The 22,934-nt window shown below is 41.3% G+C and overlaps 1 protein-coding gene across 1 annotated transcript in view; it reads left to right on the forward strand.

Annotated features, from left to right (window-relative positions):
- The window catches only part of PTPRN2 (protein tyrosine phosphatase receptor type N2), a 607,197-nt gene that overhangs the window by 514,124 nt on the left and 70,139 nt on the right, over window positions 1–22,934 (forward strand). Inside the window, exon 14 of the mRNA XM_083406151.1 lies at window positions 15,496–15,690. Coding sequence (XP_083262277.1) covers window positions 15,496–15,690 — 195 coding nt within the window. The remainder of the gene's footprint in view (window positions 1–15,495; window positions 15,691–22,934) is intronic.

Here is a 22,934-nt window from a genome sequence, read left to right on the forward strand (position 1 = left end):
CAACAACCTTTAACATTATGTTTTTAAATGAAACACCACAGAAATGTTTATTAACATAAATGTATAAGATTCTTCTATTGTTACTACCTCACAATTGTGGGTAGGAAGCAAAGTGGGGAAAAGTTTCATCATAGATAAATTGGACAGGCTGCAAAATAACAGTTGGATGTGTAATCTAAAGATAATGAGTATAAGATATATATGTGGTCTGGTATTGCATACCCGTCACTTGCCCCCAAGGTTTTAGCAACTCATACTGTTGGAGATGTAAAACAAAATGTAGCTCTCAGACTTACCTGGTGATTGTGCAAATATATAACAGATTTATGAAAAGATTTTTTTAATTATGAAAGATGTAATAGGAGAACAAATACTTTAAGACCTGAACCTTTGTCATTGGAACTATTTGAACAATCTATTAAAAAGGAACATTAATCTTTGATAACAACTGTATTATTGTGGCATGGATAATGATTTCAAGACATGGGATTTTCTGACAGCAGATGAATGGGTTTAAAGTGTGTGGCATTACTCCAAGAGACTCTGGCAAGATAGAAATCCACACTTGTGGACAATTGGAATAGAACTATAACTTATATCCAAAATAGCATATCAGGAAATTGAATACTGTGTAATCCTTTTCTGTTTTTTAAAATTGGCACATCTCTTTTTTTACAGTAACTACATTTAGGTTTCCTTTTTTGCTGTCTTAAATGGACACACACGAACAGGGCATTCATCAGTTCATAGAATTACAGAGTTGGAAGGGATCCTGAGGATCATCTAGTCCAGCCCCCTGCAATGCAGGAATATGTAGCTGGCCCAGACAGGGATTAGACCCATGACCTTGGCGTTATCAGCACCACGCTCTAACCAACTGCACAATTTAGTGGGTGGAAATGACATACCTGTGAGGATGGTTTAGGAAGTCAATGTGGGGAGTTCTCTTCAAGCAAGATGGTTGGACAGTCCACTTGGCTCAATCTAGGTGTTCTTCAAAACCAGACGAAGCTTTGGAAGAGGTTACAGCTCCACCATCTTCAGTGTGCAGCTTCCAGAAACCTCTTTTATTGGGAACTGTGAACAAAAACATAAAGATAGAAGGGCTGAAGAAGATCCTTGCTGAGCCAGAACAAAGGCTTATAATAATCCACAATGATGACTACAGGAAGGCCACAAACAGGATCTATGAACTTGCTCATTTTTCTCCAGGCAGCTGGTACTTGAGACAGGCAGTTTCTGATCCTGGAGGAAGTATTACAGCCATCATTTAAAAAATGTCCTTAACAACCTTACCCCCCATAAGTTTATCTAATTGCTTTTTAAGTTGGTGGCCATCACCAATAGCAGGAAACACCACAGTCTAACTATGCATCGTGTGAAGCTTGTCTGTTCTGAATCTCCCACTCTTCAGTTTCACTGGATGACCTGGATTCTAGTATTATGAGATGTGGGGCGAGGGGACATATCCCTATTCACTTTCTCTGCAGTATGCATAATCTGTTCCCTCTACTCACTGTTTTTTTCTGAAGAGCCTCAAGCATTGTAACCCTTCTAGTTGCTTCAGCCCCCTGATCATTTTCACTGCCCTGTTCCATCTCTACAATATTGCTTTTGAGGTGTGGCATTCCAAGTGCAGTTGCACCATAGATTAGCATAATGGCAATCTTGTTTTCAGTCCTTTTCCTGGTGAGCCAGTGTGGTGTAGTGGTTGAGAGCGGTAGTCTTGTAATCTGGGGAACCGGGTTCGCGTCTCCGCTCCTCCACATGCAGCTGCTGGGTGACCTTGGGCCAGTCACACTTCCTTGAAGTCTCTCAGCCCCACTCACCTCACAGAGTGTTTGTTGTGGGGGAGGAAGGGAAAGGAGAATGTTAGCCGCTTTGAGACTCCTTAAAGGGAGTGAAAGGCGGGATATCAAATCCAAACTCCTCTTCTTCTTCTTCTGATCTGTAACATGTCACCGTGGCAACACACAATGTTAACATTTTAGCCACCACCCAAAACCCCTTTTCCTGGGCACTTGCTGCCAGCTGAGACTCCATCAACATAGATGTGGAGTTCAGGTTTCTTGCTGCAATGTGCCCCGCTCTCGTTAACATTGAATCCCTTTGGGCTTCACTCGTCCACTCGCCCAGTTTGGAGACATAATGTTTGAAGTGCTTCGCCATCTCTTTTTATTTTGAACCATTTGGTGTCACCTGCAAATGTTGGCACCTCACTGCTCACTAATAGCTTTGTAAAGAAGTTTAAAAGCACAGGAATTAATACTGATTCTTATGGGGGACTGCACTTTCTGCATCCCAGAGTCTAATGGCAGTAGTTGACTCTGGAGTTAAGAGTCTGCAGACTTTCCATCTAAGGAGCCGGACCAGCTGTAGAGCTCTGAGTTTGCTGCTGGAGAACAGGAAACCACGAAGGCTGAGGAATGTGAGCCTCCTGTTTCTGTAGGGCCAGAATCTTGACCCTCCGGCGTCCCCCGTGGAACCAGATGCCTCACCCAAGGCCACACCAGTCCATCAGCACAGGGGGAACACCAGGTTGGAGGCTAGGGAACAGGCATTCAGGCCAGAGGGTTGACATTCTAAGGTTAGCTGCAAGGTGGTAGAGGATGAGATCAAGAGTTTAAGAGGGCTCAGTCTGTTTTCAACCTTCATTGCTCACTTGGAGCTGTCCATAGTACTGAACTTTTGACTTGCCTTGCACTCAGCCCTGCCTCCTTTTCTGTGGGGTCTGGCAGCAGACCGGACTGTGACACATCCCTAAATTGTTGATTTAAGTAATAATTTATTATTAATAATAAATTAAGTAAGAATTTATTCTTACTCTCTTCTTCCTGGTCTTTAACCAGTGACTGCACCACTGAAAACCTGGTCTCCTAAATTTGCTCTTTGTCAAAAGACTTTTTTGAAAGTCCACGTATACCATGTTTTTACTGGATCACTCCTATCTCTCAAAACTCTAAAAGGTTGAACAAGGCAGGACAAGCCCTTGCAGATATTTCCTATATGCTTGATCATTTTATCTTCCATTACTCCTTCTACTGACTTGCCCAGATCAGGAATTAACTTGCCTGTGGATTCCTCATCAAGAAAGGGTGTTGCCTTGGTCACTTTCCAGTTCTCAAGTACTGAGACTCATCTAATAGAAAAAATAAATATGTGTATTAGAAGATCAGGAATTTCATATTTGAGTTCTTTAAGAACCCTCAAGTGGATACCAACCACCTCTAGTAATTTTGTTAATTCATAATTTGTCAATATGACTTAAAACTTCTCTTGTCAGTTTAGACACTGGTATTTTACCTGCATGATCTGCAGTCATAACTGACACTAAGAACTTAGTTTCTCTGAAGTCTCCCTTTCTCCCTTTAGCAAATGTTTGGCTACCTTGTCATCCACTGGTTTAATTCTAGCAGATTTTTCTGCTTTTGACATACTTAAAGAATATTCTATTCCTTTCAGCAATATATTCCTCAAATTCTTTCTTTTTTCCTGGTATCTCTTTTATCGTCTGCTTCCCAATATTTGTGTTCCTTTTTGTTCTCCTCATTTGGGCAACACCTTCCAAATTCTGAAGGGGGCCTTATCTCCTCTAAAAGCTTCCTTGATGCTGCTTATTAACCATGCTTGTGTCCTGCTGTACTTTGCTAATACTTTTCCTGATCTGCAGAACACATTCTCACTTGGCTTTTGTTACTGTGGTTTAAGCCCCGTACTTTCTGAAGAGGTTTGGCCCTTTTGACGTTCCCTGCAACTTTCTTTTAACCAGTTCCCTCATTTTTGAGGCCCTCTGCTTCCTTTATGATAGGCTCGTCAAAATAGAAAATCTTAATAGTGTGCAGGAGATTTCAGGTGCACCCCCAACTGAAGAAGGCTGCTTCAGACAGATTTGGGCTTTGTATTAAGCTGAAGTGGCAAAGTGACCCAGACCTAAACAGGGACTTTCAGGGCACTTTGGAGATTCAGACATCAGAAAAAACAACATTGCAGGCAGTGTATCCCCAAAAAATCAAAATGCTCCAAGCTTGTCATAAAGGGAAAATGTGCTACGGTGGGGAGAGGGTGGACAGTTGCTGATAAGTCTAGCTTCTAATGAGAGGGAATGGTTTTATCAGGGCTTTCAAATCACAATGTTTGGGCGAAAGATGATGAAGTAGGGTAGCACCTTTCTCTGGTTCTGTCCTCTTGTTCTGCTAGTGGTAGTTGCTTGGAAAATGTTGGACATTGTCTGCCACTGTACCACATGCCCACCCACCCCAAATCCACTCCTGTCAAATCAGCTTTGCAGTTTAGTTTCTGGGATTTTTGGTGCCGGTTGAGAACACAAACCTCAAACTGCTTTTTTCTTCTTTGATATTAGCTGCCTAACCCCTGCATTTATCATTCTGAAAATGTTTGTGCTATTATATTCCTAGGGGCACCTCTACCATGTATTCCACTTAAACCATTGCCTACAAAACAACAGTGAGGGAAAGTTAACCCCTTTCACTATTTCCCCACAAAAATGAACTTCAAAGGCACCTAGCATTAAAAACTGCAGCATCCTTTCTGCAATTTGGCTGGTTTCTTACACAGGGGCCCCTCTCTGCTATATGCTATTTTAATATAAACTGCCCAGAAAACAATAAGGAAGATTATGTGAATCCTTTTATTAACCGCTACAATAGTTTGAAAGATGTCCTTGCAAGAAACACACTGTAGCTATCCTTCTGAAATTTGGCAGGCTCCATTATTTTAGAAGAGGCTACTATGCCTGAAAATTCCATCCAATTCTGTCAAAAATGTAGGGGAGGGGATAGAGCGGTAGACTGTTTTTTAAAAAGAAATAAATCAAAATTTAAAAGTGCCTTGGCCAGACAAAACACACACCATGGACCTGTTTGCCTCTAATTTGGCAGGCTTCACCCACTCAGGAAAGGTTACTGAAAATTAAATCTTGATCTGAATCCGGCAGTTTCTGAAATGCTTTGGACTGAAGTGGACATTTTTTTGGAAGCACTGAATTGACATATTGTGGTTCATGTCCATCCCTGGGAATTATACTGCTGTGATGACCTTTCCCCACACTCCCCCCCCCCTTTATTGTTGTTGGATCCCAAGACCACTTGGGCAAAATTCCAATTAAATGTGGCGGTCCAGAAGACTATCTCTTGATTCAGACAGTTGCTTTGTCTTTCCTGTTTTTCAACCCAATGTTAGCAATATAGGAATAAAGTTTCCAGAGTTATTGTGATCATTGATGATAATAATAATAATAATAATAATAAGCAATTTGAATTGGCTGTATACAGTATTTAGCACCTGGAAGCTCTTTTCAGTGCTAAGATCCAGCCTTGCAGCTTATGAAGCAGCAGTAACTGAGCACTTTTGACAATGCCCAACAATGCTTCTTTACCTAGCCATTGATCACCTCTCCCCTCCACACAAACCAATATCTGGGAGCTGGGTGAAAGGTCTTTGGCAGAGGATAGGCTTAAGCTCTTGCACCTCTTAATTTTAGAAACTGAACACTTGGAAAACAGGACACTCAAGTCTTTGATCTGTGACTACTGCCCAGATCCACACTTTGCGTATACAATAATAAAGCTTTTGCCTAGACTTCACAATGTCATTTTGGGGTCGGTGTTACTGTAAAGGAAGCCCCGTGTGGGGGAAAATTATAATGTTACCGTATCAGAGACAATATGATTACTGTATAACAAAGTCTCCTCTTAATGTTTCTCCACAAAAGAAAGGGCGGAAGTGTAGTAAGGATTTTTGCTTCGGGATTTTTCTAGAAGGCGGAAATGGGGGGGGGGGGAGGGAGAGAGAAATAGGGAGGGGGGAGGGGAAATATATTTTTTTCTGAAACATACGGTGTAATGCTACTCATGTGGAGCATTGTATGCATGGTTGGAAATAGATGTGGATGTTGGGTGTGTACTTGTGAAATATAATATCTGGAAATTCTGTGGCTTTCGTGTGGCTCTTATGATGAGGAGCTAGAGTGGGATGAATCTGAAAATATGTGAGAAATTTCTGGTGATTAGTAATAGCCATTGTTAGTTGTTTGGGCTTTCCTATAAGTAGTGGCTCTTTTCCCCCCTCTTCAGAGTAGAGTGAGAATACTCAAAATGGGTATGTCTATGAAAGTGACTAAGATGGACAAAGTCAAGTGACCTTAGCAACTACCTGCAGCATAAGAAAGCTTTTCTGTTTAGCTGCTTCTTTTGGTTGGGAATTTTATTTGAGGCTGATCATAGATTAACCTGAGGTGAGAAGCATGAAAATAGACTTATAAAGGTGGTTTCTATCCAGAGGTACTTTCGCCTTTCCCTTCCTTCCCCCAGAACACTTGTCTGCCTCCTCACTCTCTTATTTAGTTCCTGAATTGATTGTAAGTGGCTGCTCATCAAAGGACTGATTGTAAGTGGCTGCCATTTCACACAAAAAATTATACACATTAAATAAAAAAAAAACACCACTAGATGGACAAAACATTTTGCTTTAGGATGGCAAGCAACCGCGTTACAATTAAAGCTGGATCCTTCTCGGTAATTTAGGGGCATGCATGGAAGGTGGGAGTTTGAAATAATTGCATCTAGCAGAACTATCCACCAAAGCAGAACTATCCACTACAGATCTGGAGGGAATTTGAATTAAATGCAGTGCTCAAAATGTAAATGTTAAGCTGTGTAAGTGGGTGGTGGGAATCATAGGCAAGAAGATGTTGTCATGCTGCCCCCTAGTGATAGTATGTATTAAAACTAGGATCTTTGGCTGAGCTCATAGTGGTGGCTGAGCTCCATAGTAGCTCTGGTACAATCCTACATGAAAACTGTCTTTGGTGCTGTATACTCCTTTTCTTCCAATGTGACATTGTGTTCCCTTGGTAGATGCAAACCCCAGCCTTCCTTATTGATCATGGAACTACCATATATCCTGCAAACTGAAAGGAAAATGAGGGATAGGATTGCGTTCTTTTGTATATCAGTGGTATAGGTTTCTGTGCATACAGTAGGGACTCCAGGATCTCCCTTGGCCCCAGACACCTGATTCAACATGGAGTGTTTGAGCACTCTCTTGTACTGCATACTGTGAGCTGGCCTCACCTGGAACTGTTTTCAAAGTGGAAAAAAGAAACAAACCTCACTGTCTAGTTTATAAAAAAGGCGTCTGGTGGATTAGACCAGTTTGTAGATGGAAGGTGGCATATATTGCATCCAAGACTTCCGTCTTTTTTCAGTTCAGTGTTTCCAAGTAAAAAGTGCAGGGAATTGCAGCTCCCTGTTATAGTAAGACGTATGTAGTACAAACTCATGTATCCCTTTGTTCATTCTTCTGTACACAAACTCATTATAGAGTGTGGTGCTATAGGAATTGTGTTTTGAAAATTCCAGGATTTGTGTTCCTTAGGCATAGTTTGGTTACATGTATCTTAAATGCATTGCCAACAGTTTTTCACATAGCGATCTTGGAGCGTTTGGTTTAGCTGGCCTGTTTTGTTTTGTTTTTTCTTTCCTCTTTTTGGAATCTCAGTGTGGAGCAGGTTTAGTGAGCCAGTGGCCCCAGTGTGATATAGTGATAATCTGAGTGTTGGGTTAGGATTGGATGACCCAGGTTTAAATCTTGAATCATCCATGAAGCTCCAGGGAAGTCTGTCTCTGGTTTCAGCCTAATTTACCTCACAGGGTTGTTGAGAAGCCCTTTTATTTTTAGAGGTACACCATCCCCCTTGGAGGAAGGATGGGATAAAAATGGCACAAGTTTATTAGGAGGGTTTAGGTTTGGAGCGATCATCAAGGACTTGCCCTGTGCAAGAATTGTCGAAATAAATGGACCATGCCTAGAAAATGAATGGCATTTGCTGAGAAGCTCTTTTGCACAAGAGAGTTTCCCAGTGGGTTATGCCCACCCTCAAGAGACCAATGATAACGGCCCACTTGGTATGAAAAATGGGGTTGCCCTGGTCTGTAAAGGAATGTCAGTGTTTCATCTGCTCATCTTGAGGAAAATTATGTCCTGCATGTTGAGAATCTTGCCATGTGATTCCCACCAAATCTCCATCCTGGTAAAATAAGGTTTTCTGCTTGCTTGTGCCAAGATGGCGTTTACTTTATGTTGTGTGTTAATGATTACATGACAGAAATGCAGTGCTTTTGCGCCCCTGCCGTCCAAATAAGAGTTAAGTTAAGTAGGGGTGTGTGACTCAGTGAACATGGGGGTGACAGCAGCTCTTCCTAGTCTTGAGCCCCAGAGGTTGGCCAGTGATCAGGGTTTATGGGATGTATGGTTCAGTAACATATGGGGGGACTTCAAAGCTTCCTTAAAGAATTTCTAACCAGTTAAACCTGAGTGTTTGGATACCAGATGAATGAATCCCATTTAAACCAATGTAGCTGAACTTAAGTGTTGCAGTTTAACTGGTTTATGAATCAGGCCAATGGGTTTCTGTGATGGAAAGTTAATTAAGGGGGGGGGGAGGGAGAACTAGTTTTACCTGGCTATAAAACCATCCTCTCCTTTACATGTGCACATGATCAATATTTCATGGGAGACCAGGTAGTTCTAATGAATTTTTCTGGGCGCTGCAAGTTAAACCTTGCCCGGTTGTAGGCTACCGATTCTCTTGTGTGTGTGTGTATATATATATATATATATATATCCCCCCTTTTTTGTCTCATTTTCTCCACACTTTTGTGACAGCTTGATGGCTGTCATCTGCTGCGAAAGCATGTGGCAGCAAAAGCACATTGCTGTCACAGAGCAGGGACACTCAGAAAGAGATGGCACTTGTGGTGTTATGCAGTCTGCACATTGAAACAGGAAACCTTCGCTTCCTTAAATGATGAGATTCACTTTCTGAGGATGTGTGAGTGTGTTTGTGTTTGCAGTGCTTGCCTGACATAGGTCACGAATGCAGAAGGCTTAGACTGTGCATAAGAATTGGCCGCAGGAGCTCAAATGTAGGAGCACCTGGGCAGCAGTGTACAGAACATGTTCCCATTCTCTCTTTAAGATTAAAGGGACTTTCACTAATCCAACTTTTCTCTGGTGGCTTAAGGGAAACCTCAGTGCTACTTTGAAAAGGGAAGAGTATTTTAGAAGGTGTTGCTTTCAATAGCATTGCCCAGAACCATTCAACCCCTTCTGACAGAAAATCTCATGTGCGATGCTCCAGTTTAACTTCCTGTTAATCTGAAAATAACTACATTGTCGGTATCTATGCTGTCTCCCTGTCCAATTGCACCCATCAAAGGAAAAGGAGGAGCTTGCAGGAAGTACTCACCTTGCTATATTTTTAATAAAAGTGGAGTCTTTAACATCCCATTTTTAAAAAATACTTAAATAAGAAAATACAAAATAATCTGGAAACAAAGCCCAATTTTAATTTTAGCCTTGCATAAACTGACTTGCTCTTCTTCAAAAACCCATCTCTTGCCTCTCTGCCAAGTCATCAGTTTGTTGAAAAACTGGGAATTATTTAGAACTGGTTCTATTTTTAAAAAAATGTTTGTTTTTTGTGTTGGGGGGAGTTTGATATATGCTTTTATAAATGTTCTGTTTAGGATCACCACTTTGTCTCTTTGTTTAAAAAAAAAAATCACACACATCAAGGCTCTCTGCAAACTACCATAACAGTATTTCCAAATGTTTTAGTTTGATTTGGGTAGTTTCTGCCACACAGCAATAAGTTTTTTCTATCATATGTGGTAAATACATTGCACAAATGTTTGATAGTAAGTGTGATGAAATGAAATGAGAAGGAAGTAGTGTCTCCATTGGCAAGCAATTCCCATGTAACATGAAACAATTTAATAAGCATCAAGTTAGCTTTTAAAATAAATGTTTGTGGTCTAACAATCCATTGGAGGATACCTAAAATGGCCATGTTATCATTTCCCCATATTTATCCTGTAAATAATGGGAGTTTAAGTTCCAAATGAGTACAGTGTTACCTCGGGTTACATACGCTTCAGGTTACAGACTCCTCTAACCCAAAAATATTACCTCGGGTTAAGAACTTTGCTTCAGGATGAGAACAGAAATCGTGCTCCAGCGGTGCGGCAGCAACAGGAGGCCCCATTAGCTAAAGTGGTGCTTCAGGTTAAGAACAGTTTCAGGTTAAGAACAGACCTCTGGAACGAATTAAGTACGTAACCAGAGATACCACTGTATCCTGCTTTTCCAGAACACATTTGCTAAACCTCAAGATAGCTCAGCATCACTTAAAACCACAATATATAAATGTATCTACTAGTAATATATAAAAATCACAATACGACACTTGCAATCAAATGCACAAAGAAAACTTGCAATGCAGTTGTACATATGAGTTGGAAGGGTGTTTTTCTTTCATACAGGCTCCTGCTGCTCTGTGTGTTTTAGGGAATTTTCTGCGGGAAAGAGGATGCTACTTGACCTGGGAAGCCATTAGTAGTGTTTTCAGCTACTTAAAACTGGAATGTTCAACTACGCAGGCAGTGTTGACCAAACTACGGCCCATTAGGCAGGGAAACAAATATTCAGTTGTTGCTCATAGTTTTGTGAGCAGTTTCTGAGAGCATAATTTTGTGATTAGGGTGGATGGATAGTCCCAAGGATGTGGGTAGTAAATCTGGTGACACAGGCAATAGAAGTGTGTAGCTTTTCTGTACCATTGTTATGTATTGCCACATACACCCAGCAAATGTAAGAGGACTTGCACTTGTAACTTCATTTGAGAAAAGAATAAAACATGTTGGGTCTTTCGACTACTCAGATATAAAAAGGCTGCACCAAAAGTAGGCCTTCAGTCTGCCCTACTAATTTCACTTCAGGACAGGTTTTTTGTTCTTGTTTTTTTGGGGTGGGGTGGGAGCAACAGAGGACTAAATGAGCGGAACTGATACTAAATTTAATTACTAAATTAGTGGAACTGGGGGGTGTATGAAGTGGGTTCACACTGGCAAGTGCTTAGAAATAACGTCAAGGCAGTAATCACACAAAGAGTTACATCACCATTGCTCAGGGACAGGGTTTCAGTCCACTATTGTGGTGTATGGTTTCTCTGATTACTTTTTTTGAAATGGAAGTCATAATAATGAGGATGGTTCACTGGTGGCAAATAAGATTACCAAAACCCTTGAACTCTGCTTGAGCCAAAAGCTGAGATGGAGCTAAGTCTAGAATCACGTTGTTCTGGGATGGAACCAGAATGCAGTCTGGAGGATGCTGGTTAAAGCCAAGGGGCAACCCTTGAGTTTTCTGCTTTGTCAGAATTAGTATCACAGACAGAACATAGTTTTACTGGTCTGACTACTAAATATTGGCTGAGTGTCAGCTCCACTGAAAAATGCAACATTTATTGCAATCGTCCTCAGCCCATAGACTAAGTCAGCGCTAATGGAGAATCTGATTTCTAAACATTTTCTCAGATGGATGGCTTCACTTGCAAGGGGTATTTGATATTTTTCTCATAACTGTTTTATCTGAGGGAGTTTATTGTTGCACGCTGCTATGGTAGTAGCTTAATGCCTAGCATATTATAAATTAATAAAGTGAATAAATGAATGTAAGAAAGAAAACAGTGGCGGCCCTGTCGGGAATATACTCAAATAAAAGGACACGTTCTACTCATGTAAAAACACGCTGATTCCCGGACCATCCACGGGCTGGATTTAGAAGGCGATTGAGCCGGATCCGGCCCCCGGTCCTTAGTTTGCCTACCCATGTTCTAGGAGTTTCCAGTATGCACAACAAGGTGTTTCCAGAATGTATTCTAAGAATTCTCCTCTAAAGACCCTTTGTGAATTTGAAACAAAGGGGTACAAAGTTGGAGATATTAGTACTACCCTCTGCTGTGTGGTGCCCAGAATTGTATATGGTTGGGTGCTAACCTGCTTGTGTTGGCTCAAGAGATGGTTTCACACAGGCCTTGTTCACTGCATCCTTTACCCACCCAAGAGGTTTCCATCTTTGCTTGCTTTGCCCCCTCCCACAGAACAAGATGTTCCTTTCAGCTGTTTCCATTCAAGTCTCCCGTTTTTCTGCGGCAGAAGAAAAGCCAGGACTGGTTGGGCTAGAACAGGCATGGCCAAACTTGGCCCTCCAGCTGTTTGGGGACTACAACTCCCTAGCTAACCAGTGCTCAGGGATGATGGGAATTGTAGTCCCAAAGCAGCTGGAGGGCGAAGTTTGGCCATGCCTGGGCTAGAAGGAAGCAAGTAAAGAATTGTCACTGCCCCAAGGAATTTTTATTTTCTTGTTCCTTCTGATATTAGAAGCAGTTGTGTTGATAAAGAAAGGGTGGGAAGAAGAAAGAACATTCTATTACTTTAAAAACAGAGTGTCATTTTGGGTGATGCTCACTGAAGCCCATCTATTTCAAGGAATCTACTTTGAGCATGACTAACATTGAGCATCAGTCTCGCCCATTTTCTGATGTACCCTTTGTACATCTTGGCTGCACTTCCGATTGTGTAGCTCAGATAACCATTTCTGCTTTCTTTGGGTATGCAAAGCAATTTCAGTTGACTCAGAAGCTACTATAAGAATGGTTTTTGAAACTCTCAGTAAGGAATTCAATTGTTCTAATATAAATTATTGGTTCATTGCTTTTTCCATATCTGTTATCTTTCTACTGGGGGGGGGGGAGCCTCCTTTCCTGCTGCTGCCCTAAGAGCAAAAGTTATTTTATATTTCTTAAAAAATACATTTGTAGAAAAACAGAGATTGCATAACTGTTATGCCATCTTCAGCCATATTACTTTTGTATAAATAGGAGCTATTAATTTCTGGTTGTTAACTTGTTCTTATTGCTTCCCTTGCCCCACCTTAATGCCAGCAGTCTGAACAAGGGAAACCAGTTGTAGAGTATAGCCCTGGTCAGAATATGAATACTAAGAACAGATGGAAGCCTAAACAAATGCTGCTTTTACGTGAAGAGAGAGTGCACAGGAAGTGGCTTGCATCCTCTGTCGGATTATTCATTGATCCTGTATGCAATATATGTAAAAGTATTATTTGCAGTAATTAATGTTAAATCACATAATGATTCACCTTTTAAAATTCATCTTACATTTACTTTTTACTCAGTTGTTTCCCATTCCAAGAAAGCATATAATGTAAGCAGCAAATAATAAGTGATGCTAGAAAGTTTTATTTCTATACAAATAAGCAGAACCATCTAGAATACCACATTGGTGCCGGTTCTACATAATACAGTTGTACCTTGGATCTCAAACGCCTTGGCTCCCGAACAAATTGGTTCGCAAATGATTGAAACTCGGAAGTGAGTGTTCCGGTTTTCCGGAAGCTCCTGCAGCCAATCAGAAGCCGCGCTTTGGTTTCCGAACATTTTGGAAGTCGAACGGACTTCCGGAATGCATTCTGTTCGACTGCCAAGGTATGACTGTAGCCCGTAACCAAGTTGGGCAAAAGTTATTTTAGAGATGTCTTCAAGTACCTATGAAAAGTAACCTCTGACTTGGGTCCAGATACCGTGTGGACTGCAGCACAAGAAACAAGGGAGGGTTGATATGAAACTTATGCAAATGCATCCGCCGTACAAATGCGATTGGGCTCTGGCTTGGGGCTCTGTTATCAGAAAGTGGGGGGCAAATGGACCTTTCCCTTCAGCTTCTGTCTTTGCACCCCTGCCATTTTCCAAAGCAAAAGTTCCAGGAAACCTTGATGGACTGCCATTGCCCGACCTACTTATCAGGCTACCAGAGAATTGTCTTACTGAATGGACCCTAATATTATCTAGCTACAAGTCTAGTGCATATGTTCCATAGTAGTGGCACATGTAGGCAATTGCTTTAAAAACTTAACGCACTGTATGTCATTAAAAAATGAAACTGTAAAGCATGCAGTATATGTTAGAGGAATCTAACATATAGCGTTCAAATGTTAGAAGTGGGCTTCCTGTATTTTAAGTGCCAGACAGAGAATCCAGACCTTGGAAATTAGCTGGACTCCTAGAATCTACATTTTGAAAGTTATCTGTCAGCCCCTCCCCCCCATTTTCTATACATTTTTTGGGGAAACCTGCCCCACACACCCCTGTTTTCAGTTGTCTCCCAATGAGTGTGATGTAGCTATTGCAATTCAAGGAGGCATGAAAGAAGTCATCTGGTTTTTCCAACCCTGGAATAAATGCATAATGCCAAGTGAAAAGGGAGCAGAGAAATTGAATAACTTGGCTACACAATTCTGAATGGTAAACTGTCCCCCTGGTGCAGTTAGGCAAATTTAGACTCCGAACCAATGGTCTTATGAGGAAACACACACACACACACACCCATTTTAAATCGTGCTATAGATTACTTCAAAATGTTGTAAGCCAGCTCTGCTGTGTTTGGGAACCCTCTGCTGATGGTACTACTTAACATTTATTATTATTATTTTAAAAATTTATACCACCCTGTACCCTTAGATCCCAGGGCAGTTCACAACACAAAATTGCAATATAAAAAACACAAAATACATAATACAGTGGTACCTCGGGTTAAGAACTTAATTCGTTCTGGAGGTCCATTCTTAACCTGAAACTGTTCTTAACCTGAGACACCACTTTAGCTAATGGGGCCTCCCTCTGCCCCGGCACGATTTCTGTTCTCATCCTGAAGCAAAGTTCTTAACCCAAGGTACTATTTCTGGGATAGCGGAGTCTGTAACCTGAAGTGTCTGTAACCCGAGGTACCACTGTAAAAACAAGAAGCAAAACAACCCATTAATTGCCCTTCAACAACACATTTAAAAGGGCATCAGATGCCAATCAGCCAAAGGCCTGGTTAAAGAAGAATGTCTTCGTCCGGCACCTAAAGGTGTATAATGAAGGCAGTAGCCGAACCTCCCTGAGGAGAGCATTCCATAAGCCGGGAGCCTCTGCAGAAATTTATTCCAAAGTAGCTTTACTGACATCAGTATTCTAGAGTAGTTAGGTCCCAGTGGTCATAGGTAAAGGTAAAGGGATCCCTGACCGTTAAGTCCAGTCGCAGACGACTCTGGGGTTGCGGCGCTCATCTCGCTTTACTGGCCGAGGGAGTCGGCGTACAGCTTCCGGGTCATGTGGCCAGCATGACTAAGCATGACAAAGCCACTTCTGGCGAACCAGAGCACGGAAATGCTGTTTATCTTCCCCCTCTGAAGTGGTACCTATTTATCTACTTGCACTCTGAAGTGTTTTTGAACTGATAGGTTGGCAGGAGCAGGGACCGAGCAACAGGAGCTCACCCTGTCAGGGATTCATAGTTTTGACCCTAATCTGAATATTTTGAAATCTTGTGCTTTGCACAAGTCCTAATAAGCTTTGATAATCAAGCAATATACATAGCACAACAATCCTGCTGGTGTTGCATCTTTCCTTCTGTCTGGTATGCAGTTCTTGTGCACATGAAGCTCAGAGGCAGAAACAGGAGTCCGGCCTGCATGTAGGGACAAACCCCTGTGTATTAAATGTGTGTTTTGGTGGATGATTTCTTGGAGTCTGGATTTTAATCCCGGGATATTCCTTCTCTCTGTCTCCTCTAGGAGTTGTGCCGCCAGCGTATGGCAGTGAAAACCTCAGACCACCCAGAGCCTCTGCATACGTCTCGCATTAACAGCATATCTTCGCAGTTCAGCGATGGGCCCATCCAGAGTCCTTCTGCTCGAAGCAGCACTTCATCCTGGTGCGAAGAACCAGTCCAGTCCAACATGGACATTTCTACTGGGCACATGATATTGGTAAGGTGCTAAGGCTGTTGAATTCAACTCAAGAGAGCAGCTTCAGGTGCACTGTGGAAAATGCAATGCATAAAACTTTCTTTTTAAAAACAAAAAAAAAATTCAAAATGTTGGTGCTGACCTTTAAAGCCCTAAACGGCCTCGGTCCTGTATACCTGAAGGAGCGTCTCCACCTCCATCGTTCAGCCTGGACACTGAGATCCAGCGCCAAGGGCCTTTTGGCGGTTCCCTCATTGCGCGAAGTGAGGTTACAGGGAACCAGGCAGAGGGCCTTCTCGGTAGTGGGAACACCCTCCCTTCAGATGTGAAGGAAATAAGCAGCTATCTTAACTTTAAAAGACATCTGAAGGCAGCCCTGTTTAGGGAAGTTTTTAATATTGAATGCTGTATTGTTTTTAACATTCGATTGGAAGCTGCCCAGAGTGGCTGGGGAAACACAGCCAGATGGGCGGGGTATGAATAATAAATTATTATTATTATTATTATTATTATTATTATTATTATTATTATTATTATTATTATTATAAAAACAAAAAGCCCCAGCTCTTTAAAAGCCAGTAGGATTGTTATCTTCTTACCAATCTTTTTACTTTAAAGTTAATCTTAGCGCTTTGGTTTTGTTTCTTCTCATTAGTGTCTTGGAGTGCAAGTCCAGCCCTAGATCCACCAGGGTGTGCGAGTTTAGGATATGGAGCATCTCTGGTTCAGCTGGAGATGTGCAGACTTAACTCCCACATCCCAGGGCTGAACTTGCTGCGTAGAACCTATGCCAGTCTCATCCCCGAATAATGGATGTTCTGGGGGCAGGAGGGACTCGTAACTCAGTTCAGTTCAGTCACATGACCTGGGAACCCATCAGAGCTAACCAGCAGAAAGGATGGTATAAGTCAAGCTATATTTAAAAGGCTTGTTTTCCCTCTGCCAGGTTTAGGCTAGGCCAGCCAGCAGCAGCCCTGCTGCTAGATGGAATAAATTAAAGCGCTAGCTTCAAAACCTTAGGAAGCAGCCTCTCACACGGATAGAAAATGAATCTCAAGATTCTTGGGCAGCAAGAATCAGAATGGGTGTTTGGAGTGTGCATTGCAAAAAGGCCAATGTTCTGGCACCTGGCATGGCAGCAAAAGGGGTCTAGGTCTAAGTTCTGTTGACAGTCTAAACAGATATATTTGTGTAGCTGTCTGAACGCTGGATGCTTTCAGGTGTTTTGGGTAGGTGAGAAACAGCTTGGCTTCTTGCTCTATAATTATGTCACGGACTTGGCCAACACAAGCTCTGATGAGGAGTCTGTATTGTCTCCCTACAGCACTGCTTTTTTCAAGATGCAATTCCTCCACCTCCGTCATTACCTTCTTAGTTTTAAGTTGCTGGTTTTGTGGTGTGTTCTTTTAATTGTTAGAATTGAACATATACTCTAAACTTTAACTGCAAAAGCCAATTTCAATAAATTTCTATAAAACTGACTTAAAATAAAACTGTTAAACACCAGGTACTGAGTCTGAACAGTTTTCCTAGCTAAATAACTTCCTGGGGCTCTGAATTTTAGCATAGCAGACACATTCAGATATGAGAATTGGATTCAATATGCAAAAAAAACCCCAACACACAAAAAAACCCCAACCGTTACACCTTTTCAGATCTGTTTCCCCCCCCTCCCCCCATGCTCTGCTCCAACCTATTGGTTTACTTTCTTGTAGGTCACAACTGGAACTAGTTCACTAATACTTTGGTCTCACAAAATAATGCCTTTAAAAATTAAAGAAAACTTTGTTTTGCTAAAGTTTATGGTTTGTGCCCCCCAAAAGGAAAGCTCTTTTTGAGATAAGATCTAATAAAATAAAGAAATATAAATGGAGATGCACATGCTAAAGAAATGTTTACCGTGATCATTTGTGTATTAATATTTGATCTGTCAACTTGACGAAAGCTGGAATTGGATTCAGGTTGCATGTTTGAGCACTTTTCTGTGTTTTTTAGTTGGTTAGGAATATAGCAGTGCTGTTTCATTATCCCACACTCAGTTGTTGTCATTCAACCTTGAGTAAGCTGATATTTGGTAGATAAAAAAGAGGACAACATGTGTTATGCATTAGGTTGTAAGGGTTCAAAAAAAGGGCTGCTGAAATGTTGATACAGCACTTTGGGAATCCGAACTGCAAGGCATTCATTGCGAGTGTGTACAAATTAAACCCACTGAGCCTAAAATAAGCAAATAGCAATGATTCATGAAAATTCTGTGTTGCTTTGCCTTGGTCTCTGTGAAAGACAAAGGGCAGAGAAAATATCTGTTCTTATTAGAAGGCGCGGTAATAGCAATTTTTCAGGAGGTCAGATGGAAAGGATTTCTTTTGCTTGAATGCCAAGAAAAGAAAGTTAAATGGAAGGTTGAACAGATGGTGTTTTGTCCAATGCTAGTGTTTCCAGGATCCTTTTAAAGACGTGCAAGTTGAGCATATTCTTTGAGTACGGAGAGTTATATTGCTGGTGATTAGTGGCCGGTGAGCTTCCTCCAGAATGCGCATCTGATTCTATTCTAAAGCTCGCTCATCATACATGAGTACACCTATCATACATTTGTTTTCAATGAAAATTAGCATTCTGTCTCCATCTGTATCTCTCCTGCTCCCTGTCATGCCTGCACAAATGCATCCCTGTACTCCAGCATGATCGTGTCCCCAGTTGCACATGTGAATGCCACATATACCTTGCTTCCCTTCCAGTAGGCTGCATCTGAATAGAGCCAAGACAGAGCCTTTGTTCTTTCCCAAGGCAAGGAAGGACAGCTTGGGGAGCAATGTGTTCTCTCTAGCTCCAAACAGGTCGTAGTGGGAGTGAGTTATCTCGCTCAGCTGCAGATTTAAGCCTGTGGCTTAAAATGAGACTTTGCTCAGTAGCTTCTGTCTTTGGCTCCAAACCTTTCCACCATTGTATTCCATCATGTTTGTCCTTTAAGAAACTCCCTGGTCATCACCTTGACTACCTTCTGTTTTTCGTATGTGTCGGAGGTTGCATGCCCAGGGAATTTCGTATTGATACAACGCTAGGCAGATATACGTAAAATATGAAAAGTTTGCAATACTTCTTATTTAAAAAATATCCGTGTTGCCATAATTGGTACACCAGTTGCGTGAGGCCATATTTATGAGATCTGTTCTACTCTTTAGATGGTCTGTGTATTTGCAGTTGGACGTTGAAAATACCATGTCTTTGGCATTCCAAATGAGATAACATAACTGTGGATGGCTTTTGCCTTCCTATTAAAAAACAACAACTCCTAATTATTTATTGCATATTGCATTTAAAATAATCTTTGTTTAAGAAAACAAAGCCTTGAGAACGGCAGTGGAAACCCTCAAAAATGTGGTTCAGTGAAGACCCATCGGAAAGAACCTTTACAACGTAGATATGTATTAAAATATACTATGCATTAATTAAACTCTCATTACTTTGGATAGGGGTATTCAATCACTATGCTTGAAAATATGTAGCTGGTCTGAAGGGAGGAGAAAAAAATGTTTCTGTGTATGTATTAGTGAGAAATTGTGTTTTAATGTGGGTGCCTAGATAGTCAAGCAGAAAGATACCAGGAAATGAATTACTCTTTGCACTTATCTTACCTGTCAGGGAAAACTGACTTGTACCATTCATTGCAAGAGGCAGCTTGGACTTTTGCCTTGGAGGCACAGCTGTTGTTTCCCCTTCTCTTTGTTCTTAATTTTCGTTCGGAACAGCTAAAGGCACATTGTGTTTTGCTACATTGTTTTTTTCTTTCGTGAACTTGGAAGTGGGGATTTACTTACTGGTTTTATAACCCGCTTTTCAAACTAACTTTCCAAAATGGCCTACATTTAAGAGACACATTATAAGAATATAAAAATGCAACAGTAGCAATCAAAGCACTAAGATACATGGCAATGCAGAAGGAAATAATGGGTGGCACTTCATTATTTGTGTGTACCTCTTTTTAGACACCATCCTATGGAGAGAATTCCACACTGTGGTACCAGCACTGAAAAGGCCCTGTTCTTGATATCCACAAATAACATACTTGTTAATGATGGACCAGAAAGCAAGAAACTCATACAAATTCATATAGGCAAAGGACATCCTTAAGATAACCTGATTGCTGCCAGTAAGGGCTTTAAATTTTATTACCAGCACTTTATCTTCATCTCAGGAATCAGCTGGTAACCAGGACAATTTATGTAGCATAACTGTCATTTGATCTGACTGCCTTGTTCCCAGTGGTGTCCTGGCAACCACGATTTATACCATTTGCAGTTTTGCAACTGTTTTTTTAAAGGCAGCCCCATGTAATTGCAGTCTGGATTGAAGTAATGGATGGTGAAAAGAGGCCAGATCCACCTTTTCTACGTAGTTGGCAGACCAAGCAACTAAAACTGTTAAAATCCCTCCTGGCTACCAGTACCACCTGAGCTTCCAATGATAATGGGAGTGAAAAATGAGTGTTAGAATGGGATATCAGCTGCCCACTGGCGATGCTTTAGCCCAGATCTTTTGATAACATCATCTAGTGGTTATAGAGAGACCAAAGACGATCCCTGTGGCACCCCATTAGCTAAAGGCTTCTAGTCTGTCATAAGATGGATGGTGGACCTGGGACATCGGGCGTGGAGGTGGTCTTTTGTATTTGCACTGAGGCAGAATTCAATTTTTCCCACATTAGTTTGCCTGTAACTTTAACAATTGCAAATTTGCATCCATGTGTCTGCAAGCTGCTAAATCGCAGGGGTAGCCATTTTGCATTTATTGACCAAAAATCGCAGGTGACCACACTGGTTCTATAGGAAGAATATCCAAAAGCCACAGTAGTTTGATACCTGTACAGAATTCTGTGTGGAATATATGTGCTAGAAGGGCAGTAAGAATAGAGGAACAGAAAGTTAGAGCCTATAGGGGTATTTCCAGCGGGGCATGGTCCAAGTTACATAAATCCACAGACTGCTATTGGAAAGGCAAAGGGAATAGGTGGATCTCTTGAAAAATGGCTTGCCTTTTTATTCCTCAGGCAGTATTCACATTGCCTATATTCACGTTGCTACACCTGCCGTTTCCTATACCAGGGAGGAGGAGCCTGTGGCCTTCCAAATGTTGCTGGACTACAACTCCCATCATCCATGGCCATTGGCCATGTTGGTTGGGGCTGATGGGAGTTGGAGTCCAACAAACACCTGGTTCTGCAACTCTGTCCCATAACTACCTTAGGCTTTTCTATTCATTTTGGGACATAAGAAAAGGATGCCAGATTGAGGTAGTATTGGACTTTTCCTTTTGAAGGACAAATATACAACCTTTGCTTTGTTTCTATACAGTGTATAGTAAAAACAACAACTGCATTTAATAAACTTCTAAAATGAAAATACATATTTAAATGCATTGAAATAAATCAATGGAGCTACTGAACAATATAAAGTATCCACCTTAAATAAAAAAATCACACACACATTCTTGTATTAGGTTACAATTTTTTAAAACCATTGAGTGCTCCAGCTAGTAATGTATGTATTCAGTTCTGGTTTATTGTCACCCAAATTTGCTGAAAGAAAGAAAACTGCACAAAAGGAATCTGATAATGGAAGGCAGCCTGGTTGAATAAACTCCCTTTCTTTGCCGTATTCTCCTTATTAACTCTGTAATTAATTATACATAACTAAGGAAAGCTATGGAAATTGCATTTTGAGATGTATCATATCTGACTTCATTTCAGACTTCCATGCAATTTACTATTAATGAAGCAGGGATGGAAGCCCCAAATCTATAATTATTACTTACCATTTGAATGACAAGCAAAAATTATTATCAGCATAGTTTCGAATGAAAGAGGATTAATGCCTAATGTTGGAATTGTTAAATCTATCTTCTTCCTTTTTAAAAAAAACACTTTTCACTAAAGCATTTTGCCCATAAGAGTTTCGAGAAAATTGTTTGCAATGAAATTAACCCTCTCCTGGGTTAACAAGGATTTTCTTAAGTTGGACAGATTGCAAATATTTTTCAAATGAATGAATATTTTATGGTGGCTGAAGCTGTTCATCTGGGCACTGCTACAGAGCTCCTTTCTCATATATTGTGTATCTGAAATGTATATAAACACACACACAGGTATATGGAGTAGGGGGGCAACACAATATCAGAGCAAAGATGGCTGGGATAAAGGGTGTAACAACCAACATTTAAAAATCTATTTTATATTAGGGGTTTTAACATACTGACAGTGATTTTGTTCAATGTTTGTAGGGTCTAAAAGCGGAGATGAAATGCAATATTGTCACCAACCATCGCCATGTTAAAATGTCTGAATAATTAGCATTATACTTGGCAAGTGAGGCCTGTAATTGCAATGAGAATTTTAATTTGCGTAATTTATATATAAATAAGTGTGGTTACCAGCCAGGAATTTCAATGGGATGTTGTGATGGGTTTTCATATTGCTGTTGGCCTAGGTTGGATAATATGTGACACGAAACCAGCAAGCTGGTAAAGGGGAATGCGCCTGCCCTTCTAACTGTAGAGAACTCGTTATCTTCGTGCAGATATTTACACTCTAGTTTAAAGTGAATGGAATTTACTTCCAATAAGATTTCGAGCCTAAAGTGTGCAGAGTTGAGAGCAATATCATTGAGCCCTTGCACTTCCTGTGTGAGGCCCCTCCCACTTGGAAGGGTTATTTATGGCTCCATGGAAGACACCACATGTTTTAATCTAGCCTATTGGCATATATTCATATAAATGATAAATGTGTTCTGTCCGAGGTGGAAAGCAATCCAGTGTTAGCTCTTCTCGAATTAGACCCATTGAAAATAATAGACATGACTAACTTAGGTCCATTAATTTCAGTGGGTCTGCTCTGATCGTAAGACCACACAATTTTGACTACTGTGTACCACCTTCTAAAACAGGGATCAGCGAGCTTTTTCAGCAGGGGGCTGGTCCACTGTCCCTCAGACCTTGTGGGGGTCCAGACTATATTTTTTGGGGGAGGGAATGATGCAAGAGCACCGCGAGCCCCAGTGGCTGCTCACCTGTGTCTTGTGAGCGGCAGGGTCTGGTAGCGGTGGCAGAGGGGTGATGAGCAGCCCGCAAAAGGGCTCCAGAGAGGGGCTGCTTAAAATGGCAGCCACTCAAGCGCTGCTGCTGGCACCAACAAAGCCCAACTCCCTTCCTCCTCTAGGCAGGGCAGGGAGAAGCCAGGAGGAGGGAGGGAGGAGGAGGAGGAGGCGCCGCCG

The sequence above is a fragment of the Podarcis tiliguerta genome (genome assembly GCF_965153285.1).
Source record: "Podarcis tiliguerta genome assembly, chromosome: 12".
In the NCBI taxonomy this organism is placed as follows: Eukaryota; Metazoa; Chordata; class Lepidosauria; order Squamata; family Lacertidae; genus Podarcis; species Podarcis tiliguerta.